Consider the following 8,779-nt stretch of genomic DNA (forward strand, 5'->3'; position numbering starts at 1 on the left):
CTTTAGGCAAAGGTGCCTGCGGGGTTTTGGTTTCCTGGGGCCAGCGAGCACGCTGCTGCTAACTCCATCTCTCCTTGTACCCCAGCCCTGAGGTACGGGTCTGTGTTGTTCTGTGGGAATCGTGTGTATTGGGGTTCTGTCTGCTTGACGGGGGCGTTCCTTGAGGACAGGCGCGCGCTGCCCGCCACTGCTGCTGGTGCTGGGGGTCCCTCACCTGCTGCTGACCCTGTAGAGCAGCACAGCTTGGCTTGGCACCGGCTGGGATCCTGCTGAGTCTTGGGGCATTGAAAACAGTTTACATGTGTGTTGCTGTGGTGAATTCATTGTATTTTAGCTAAACAGGTGAAATTTGTATTTTTTTAAACAGCAAGTTGCGGATTTAATAGGAGCTGATTCAAGGGAAATTATCTTTACCAGCGGTGCCACGGAATCCAACAATATGGCAATCAAGGTAAAGGGTTTGTGCTGCTACAAAGTTGAAGGTATGCGCTGAAGAGCTGTCTGCATCTGTAGACAGTTCAACTGCTCATACATTGGCCTCGTTAGCAAACCTGTGTATTCCTGCATTTACTCCTTGTGCTCTTCTGCTGCAGTCATGGAGGAATTCCAGGGTGTTTGGGTGCCCGGGACGTGGTGTTGAGGACAGAGTGTCATACTTGATGCTCGTCTCACGTGTAGTCCTTCTGCTTCTGTCCTTAAAATATTGGTCATGAGAGGTAGTGGAGATGCTGAGGACAAACTTTTCTCTGACCAAGCCGAGGTGGTGTTTAACTGCTGGTATGTGGCGGCTCAGACTTCTCACTGTAGGTGGCTCCACTGCGTACGTTGTAAAACAAGATTTCTCTCAACAGTGTCTAGAACTTGCATCAGTTCACGCTTTCAGACTGTTTTAAAGGTGAGATGCTTTGAACGATGAGTGCTGACGGACATCCGTAGTGCGAGTTATCCGTTGGTGCCTCTGACATTTGTGGCTTTGAGGAAGCAGGGAGGCTCCAAGTGAATGATATCTAAATAGTAACTTCTCGTTTGCCATCGTTCTGTGTAAAGTTCGCTTTCTTCAGTGGTCTAACGGCAAGTTTCTTGTGCACGGATTGTGCCTGACAGGGTGTTGCGAGGTTCTACAAGTCCAGAAAAAAGCATATCATCACCACGCAGACGGAGCACAAGTGTGTGCTGGACTCCTGCCGTTCCTTGGAGGCAGAAGGTTTTCGGGTCACTTACCTACCTGTCAAAAGAAACGGGCTCTTAGATTTGAAGGTGAGTTGTTACCAACAGAAAGAAAGTGAAAATAGAAGAGGCTTTTGCTCCGAATTGATGCTCAAGAGGCCCCCGTGTCGTCTTGATGATAAAGAGGAAAGGATGATAAATATGACAGGGTAGAATGAGTCACAGCCGAATCTCCGTCACGGCTGGAGGATGTTCTGTCTGGTGCTCCAGACTTTTTCTCCACCAAAACATCCCTCTCTCCCCACTGTTCACCTGCTGTCATTCGTACCCCCCTGGGCGGGGCTGTAGCACACCCTCTGGAGAGCCCAGTGCGTGACTGGGACGGGGCTGGCTTTGACACAGGAGGGAGTGCTGAACTGTCGTGACCTGAAGCCGCTCCAGGCGGCAGGCGCAGCGATGACAGTGCTGCCTGTGCATCGGCCCTCCTGGGCGCGCTGGCCGCAGTCCTGGCTTGGGAAGCTGCATGTGCTTATTGCGCCATTCGCGCGCTGCACTGCAGGACGCTGTCGGTTTTGTTCCTTGTCCTGTCAGTCGGCTCGGAGAGACGTGCTGTGTCTGGGGGGAGTAGAGGGGTCAGCCCTGCAGGCCGTGTCCTCTGAGAACTCTGCCGTCAGGCTGCTCTCCGCGGCACTGTCTTTATGTCGTGCAGCTCCTGTACAGCCACCTGGCTTTGTCTAGAGGTGGCTGGAGCGGTTTGGTGGGTGGGTAGTTCACTAAGGAAGATAGTTCAGAGCAAGACACGAGACAAAAGCCTGTTCTGACTTGATTTGTTAAGTCAGGTGGCGTGGTGCGTACCAGGGTTAGGGGACTGACCACGCTCCTCTTCCTACCGGAATTTCGCCTTCGCCTGGAGGAGTGCTCACACCAGAGTGTCTGTCAGAACCCAGGGGCTTTGCTGGTCACGCACTGGTTGGGGGACTGGTGGTTAAGATCTGCCAGCAAGTTGAAGGTGTGCGCAGGGATCTTGCTTCTGCTGTGAGTCACAACTTCTGCCTGATTGGATCTTATTCCCCAGGAGCTGGAGGCTGCCTTCCAGCCAGACACGAGTTTGGTTTCTGTGATGACTGTGAATAATGAGATAGGAGTCAAGCAGCCAGTTGGTGACATCGGTAAGTACTCCCCGGCTTCCAGAGGCCAGGTAACAGCACTTCTGCTTCGCTTTGTGGAGTGTTTTCATAGCCAAGTGCTGCTGATGCAAAAGATTGGCCGTGCTGTAGTTAAGGAATAAATGGTACTGTCCCAATTAAAAACTTATTTGGGAAGGGGAATGAGGACAAAATTCCGCACTTTCACAGCGCACGTTGAGGCAGTTACAGGCTCATGGTGCAGAGCAGCTGCAGCGTTTCTGCTTTTTGTTCTGAATTGTACAGAGGATGAAAAAATTGCACGGAACAACTGGCCAAATTGAGTTTACATACTATAATGTGTTTTTGAGCACTTGCAGTGTTTAAGAGAAGAAATGGTGTGAAGTGTGGGGCGGCAGAGGGTGGTGAGCACCATACTTAGACACCCCTTCCTCCCAGTATTGCCATATAGAGTCACAAACAGCTGGTTTGGAGGTCAGGAGGCTGCTGAAGAGGCAGGTTTCTGGAACGGGAGGCAGGGAGGGGGTGAGGCAGGGAGGGGGTGAGCCAGGCTCTGAGCAGGCAGGTTGAGAGACAGGGACCTCAAAGCATCCGGCAAAGCAGGTGAGGGGAGAGCTGGAGAACCAAGATCGTGAGAGCAGGCAGCTCAGCGGGTGGCTCCTGTGGCTTCCTGGATCCCATGGTGATTCCTTGGTAACGTTTTCCACAACCATGACGAAACACCCTCCCCCTGCCCTCTTCGTATTCAAGATCCTTTCCAAAAATGTTTGAGTTTTTAGACAGTTTTTAGGCTTTGGCCTCTGCCCTGGAGTTCGTACTGCGTGGTTCTGGGGGGCTGGCAGGAGCCTGGACCTGTTGTGCAGCTGATGATGCTCAAAGCAGCGACTTCCCCAAGGCTCTTCGAGGTTTTACGTCTTCAGTGACAAGTAATCGAACATCAGCGAGCTGCTTATAGGCTGAGGACTCGCTCGTCCTCCTGTGCTTGTATTGTCTGTTACTGGCTGTTACTGTTGTAACCAGAAATACCTGGTGCCAAGCACCAGCTCCCACAGTAAGTTCCCGTAGCACCTTGTCAGCAGGTCTGGTCGCCCAGGGCAGGGGCCTTGCGGAGCTGGCCGAGGCCCCGTTAGCGTGAGGCTGATGGCCGGGTGTTGGCGGTGGGTCCTGGAGGACACCGCTCCGTGAGCGATGACGCTGAACCTGTTAGGCCAGGGAGGGCTCTGGGCTGCAGCTCCGCTGGGTACAGACTCTGTGGAAGATGGGTTGTGAGGTTTTGATGACAAAAATAGAAAATATTTCAGTTCACTGCCCAGGAATATTACATTGTTTTGGTCCCTAGAGTGTTTTAGCTCCAGATGCAAAACCACTGATTACAGGTTGAGTGATTTAGGTGGGAGTCTTGTTGAGGACTAGTGACAGTTCTGAGAAAGTTTTGGAAGCTGAGTATTGCACTATTGGAAAACAGAGGAAACGGCATAAAAATACGCGGCAAGTGTAAACCTGAAAGTAACACTGGCTTTGTCAGGACTGGTGTTGAGAAGAAAAAACTCCAGTTTTGTCCAGCTGTGGAGTGGTCCCTGCAGGGAACCTTGGGTGTCCCATGCGGCCACTTGTACCTAAACTAGGTTGGTGTGGGTTTGGAAACAATTTTGCTTCTCGACACCAGAAGACTTGTTAACTGCTCAGCTGAGGAGATTCCTTGCGCTGTCACCTGCCGAGCTGCCGCCGGCCGTGCCCAGCAAGGCAGCAGCCAGCAGGGCTCCGGCCCAGCTGCAGGCACTTGGCTGGCCCAGAAAGACGACAGCCCCCGCTCCTCCCTGCGTCACCGCAGCGCTGCTTCCTGCTGTAAACCGAGGCTTTACAGTCACGGTGGGAATTGTAACGATTAGACGACGTCACGTGGGGTTTTCTGCTTTCGTGTCTTTGTCACAGGTGAGATCTGCCGCGCGCGTAAGGTGTTCTTCCACACGGATGCAGCACAGGCAATCGGTAAAATCCCTGTGGATGTCAATGACATGAAGATTGATCTCATGAGCATCAGCGGCCATAAAATTTATGGGCCCAAAGGTACTTACTGAAATGCTTTTCTAGAGAATTGTTGTTCCCATGACTACCTTAAGGTGGCTACGCATGGTCTGATGTCGAACCTGTCTGTCATAGTGACCGTTACTTAAACTGTAGAAACTGTTCTAAGACTGGTATTGGCCTGACTCTGGAGTAGTTCAGGCTCTGCTGCCAGACTTAGCGCTGCAGGAGGTGGATCTTCAATGCTGGAGGGTTGTGAGGAGGCATCACCGAAGGAAGAGGCAGTACCTTGTAGAGGTGGCAGCTTTAGGAGCAGCTCCTCGGGAGTCCTCTGCTTGGTGTGAAGTAGCATTGCTGCTGGAACGGTTGAAATGAAATCACTGGCTTATAGGGCAAAGCTTAGACACCAGTGTAACTTGCATCAAGGAGATGAAAAGTTTAAATTCTTAGTGATTTTGGTTGTCTTCTGCTTCCAGCGGCTTCATCCCACCAATGCCGTTTGTGCATCTTCTTTGCAGAATGGGGTTAAAAATCCAGCTATGGAGCTCCTAGTGAACTCCCAAATAGCAGAAGTTCAGCTGTTATCACTGTCGTGGTCCATTTAGTTTGTGACACTGGCTGTGGAAAGACAGAAATCGGGTTCGCTGTCTGCCGCGCGCTATGCGGATACTAAAGTACTAAAGACAGTTTTTTCAATACGTCTCTTTTTTCTGTATGAGCTCTCCTGAGAGTTGAAGATGTGTGTCTGGATGAGGACATAAGTTTTCAACCAAAAACTTTGGGCAGGTGACAGGTATCAATGTTCCTCCTGAGAGTTGAAGATGTGTGTCTGGATGAGGACATAAGTTTTCAACCAAAAACTTTGGGCAGGTGACAGGTATCAATGTTCCCGCGTTACTCCGTCTGGAAGTTGCAGCCACTCTCCCTGGGGTGACAGTCCCTCGTTAGGTGTGCCAAGGCGCAGGAAGGAAGGGCAGCAGGTTTCTAGGGGAGAGGCTAGAGCGTGGAATCCGCTGGCAGTCAAAGGCGGCTCATCCGCTCTGCCCGCTGGAAATGGGTGCCTCTGCTGAGTCTCCCTCGTGACAAGAAAGGGAGAGGACTGGGTGCTGGCCTGGTAATCCAGGGAAGGGAGTTCTTCTGGAGGTTTCAGCTGGATGTCAGTAAGGGAATGTCAGTGAATGAAATACTTGTGCATAACAACTTCAGAGCACAGGAACTGCGAGGAGGGAAGCGCTGAGTCCTGAGGTGGCTGAAGCGCACTGGGGGGAGCCGAGCTTCTCCCGCGGCTGAAGCTCTGGGAGCCCGAAGGAGAAGGAGCATGAATGGTGGGAACAACACTGTTTCCTAGAAGATGTTGTGCTTCTGTATGTGTGTGCCACATTTTTTTCCAGTGAGATGTCCAAGCATCTGTTTGCTGTGGAAATAAGGAATGTCGCCGTAGTTCCAGCACTGTGAGTCTGTACCGAACCAGCTTTCCTTGCTTTCAAGGGGTCGGTGCCATCTATGTTCGCCGTCGGCCACGCGTCAGGCTGGAACCCCTGCAAAGTGGAGGGGGCCAGGAGAGAGGACTGCGCTCTGGGACCGTGCCCACTCCTTTAGCAGTGGGCCTGGGGGCTGCGTGCGAAGTGGCACAGGAAGAGATGGAGGTATGTGGGAGAAGGTATTTGTCCTGAATTCCAGAACGTAATATAACGGGGCCGGTCAGGTCTTAGATTCCTTAGGTGCTTTTCTGTCTGTGTGCCCGAATTAAATTCGGTTCTCGTGTTACAACATTAAGTAAATGTTCTGAGATCTTCAAGGAGGTTTTTGGTTGATTGGAAGTTGATTTTCAGCTTTCTTAAGTTTCTTTTTTCTTGAAGTGGTTTGAATCATGGTTTTCTACAACAGGTTTACAGTTGAGAGTTTTTGTGAAATACGGCTTTAAGTGCTCGTACTCATCTCTCTGTTCTGCACACATGTATTAGCAGCATCTCTGAAATGGAATAAATCATGATTATGTAATATATATTGAAAAAATAAGACTCCCTAGTCTGTTACCATACCTATTAAATGTATGTAAGTTCAAGTTTACCACAGGTTTGCAACTAAGAATTAATTTTTTTCCCTACTTTGGACAGCAAAGTTTATTTGCTAGGTCTGGTGTCTGAGCCTCTGTGTGCTGCTGCATCCGTTTGTGGGCACCAAGGCCACATCCTTACCGCTGGAATATGAAAATCCTCTAGTACAGTGTCCTTGGGGTGCATCAGCCACATACCTGTACACGCAGGATCAGGCTTCTTCCTGGGAGACAGGCAGAGACCCACCATCTGAGCTGGGTGGTCGGGGAAGCCTCGTTAGAGGCTGGAGGGTCTGAATGCCTCGGATCTGGATTCTGCCCCTTCCCTGGCAGAGTTTTGGTGTTTCCAAACCAAGTAACGTTTGAGATAGCCTTGTTTTCTTACCAAGCCTTTCCAAGCGTGTAAACCAGCGTGAACTGCGTGTGCGTGTCTGGCTGTTTGCGTGCCCTGGAGCTGGTACCACACCTTGCTGCTTTTTTGGAGTACGTGACCTCGTTGTTCAGACTGGAACGAGACACCGCTCGTGGGCCGTTCCCGTTGCAGAGGTTACCTGTCGTACAAGCTGAGCTCTCAGTAATTCGCAAGCCCACGACTTTGTGTAGTAGAGCTGGAGAGCTGAGGGAAACGGGGCACTTACTGCAAGAGATGGCCTTTCTTTTGTTGCAGAATGCGTGTTCTTACCCAGTTCTTAACTAGTCTTTAAACACAAAGAACTCGGTGCTTTTACGCAAGCCAGTTTGTAGCTTGTGTTTAGATCTTTCTGAATGGTTTGGAATCCTTCTGAGGGCCAAGCTAGCGGGGACCAAACTGGCAATTCTTAAAGCAGTCTCTAGAGTGGGCAGAGTTTGACGGTTTCTTTTCAGGTTTCAGGTGGGTTCTTTCCCTGATCTAAACCCAGCTCCTTCAGTCTGCACGTGGCTGCTGACACAAAGCAATCTGAGCGAGGTCAAACGGTACCGTGTTCATTATTTTGGTCTCTGTTCTGGTTTCTTTGCTAGTACGACCATAAGCGAATCTCACAACTGGCAGAACGACTGGTTACAAAAATCATGAGTGAAGTCCCGGATGTGGTCATGAATGGAGATAGAGAGCATCGCTACCCAGGTGACTGGCCACGTCCCGAGCCCGCTGGAACCGTCCAGCTCCTCAGTTTGGTGGCCACGGCTGAGTAACGCTCTTTAGCTACGCATTGTGCAGGTGCTGCCACGCATGGTGGGACTTGCCCTAGGCTTCAGGTGATGGAAGCTTTTTCTTTTTTTTCCCTATTTCATTTATTTGCATGTAGGGTGCATCAATTTATCTTTCGCATATGTGGAAGGGGAAAGTCTTCTGATGGCTCTGAAAGACGTCGCTCTGTCTTCAGGAAGGTAGGTGGAATGTGTGGGAAGGACAGCAGTGTATTTGGGAGAGAGGATGGCACCTGCTCATGGAGGTACCAACTGCGGAGTGGTCTCTGCGCCCGGTGTTTGTGTATTCGGTTAAGGACTCAGCCTGGCATTGATTGCATTCTAAGATGGTGTTTCTCTGAAGTGGCACATGCCAAATTAAGATCAAATTTACTCATCCCAAAAGCAAAAAAAACCCCAAACCAACCCTGAAAAAACAGCCTAGAAGTTCCCACCTGCCGGCCTTGCAGACTGGTTACCTGCGGCCTGAGCAGCCTTGGCTTGTAGCTGCAGGTGACACTTTGATTCTGAAGGCTGCCAGCATTTGGGCAGCTTCTCTCCTTCCACAGGCTGTCAGACAAGCGGCAGATCGTAAGTAGAATCCAGCGAGGCTGGACAGAGATCTGAATTAAATTAGGTCACAGTGCCTGTGTTTCAGGCAAGAGCAGAAGGAAAATTGGATTGGCTGTTGTGAGCTCTGTCACTCGACAGGAGTGATGAGTGACGTTTCTGTTAATAAGACAAACTCGACGCTTATGATGAAGTTAATGGAGTGCAAAGACGGGCTCCGTCCCTCACACACGGGAGCAGAGCACTCAGCGTACCTTCCTCAGCAGTACTTTGGCACTGTGATCAGGAAGGACGAGTCTCCAGGTGACTCTTCTGAGGCTCTGCATTGTGCCAGGGAGCTGTGAACTGCTCTGCAGCCTGTGCTGCCTGTGGCTGCTGCGAAAGTGGAGTCGCAGCGGGTGACCGGTTCTGCCTGCTGCTCGGGGTGGGAGTCCTCTCTGCTGACCGTGTAACTGGATCAGCCTGCGCTGGATTTCTCTGTGCACTCTGTTTCATTTATTTGTTCTGCTGCCAAACAGCAGCTTGTGAAATCTTTTTTTTTTTATTTTTAGTGTTCCCATTGGTACGTTACCTTCTCTGGCTAGTTCTGTCTTGGCTTCTTTGTCTTCTTTTCATGGCCTTCGCTTCAGCCACCTCGTTGTTTGCATTC

General features: G+C 50.7%; 1 protein-coding gene across 1 annotated transcript in view; it reads left to right on the forward strand.

Annotated features, from left to right (window-relative positions):
- Positions 1-367: 367 nt before the first annotated feature.
- Positions 368-8,779, forward strand: part of NFS1 (NFS1 cysteine desulfurase) — a gene marked incomplete at its 5' end in the record, with an annotated part of 10,118 nt that continues 1,706 nt past the window's right edge. The window contains 7 exons of the mRNA XM_010136061.1: positions 368-451; positions 1,105-1,257; positions 2,243-2,336; positions 4,245-4,379; positions 5,826-5,983; positions 7,393-7,498; positions 7,680-7,761. Of these exons, the coding sequence (XP_010134363.1) occupies positions 368-451; positions 1,105-1,257; positions 2,243-2,336; positions 4,245-4,379; positions 5,826-5,983; positions 7,393-7,498; positions 7,680-7,761 (812 nt within the window). The remainder of the gene's footprint in view (positions 452-1,104; positions 1,258-2,242; positions 2,337-4,244; positions 4,380-5,825; positions 5,984-7,392; positions 7,499-7,679; positions 7,762-8,779) is intronic.

The sequence above is a fragment of the Buceros rhinoceros genome, unplaced genomic scaffold, assembly GCF_000710305.1.
Source record: "Buceros rhinoceros silvestris isolate BGI_N320 unplaced genomic scaffold, ASM71030v1 scaffold29015, whole genome shotgun sequence".
NCBI classification, from domain to species: Eukaryota; Metazoa; Chordata; class Aves; order Bucerotiformes; family Bucerotidae; genus Buceros; species Buceros rhinoceros.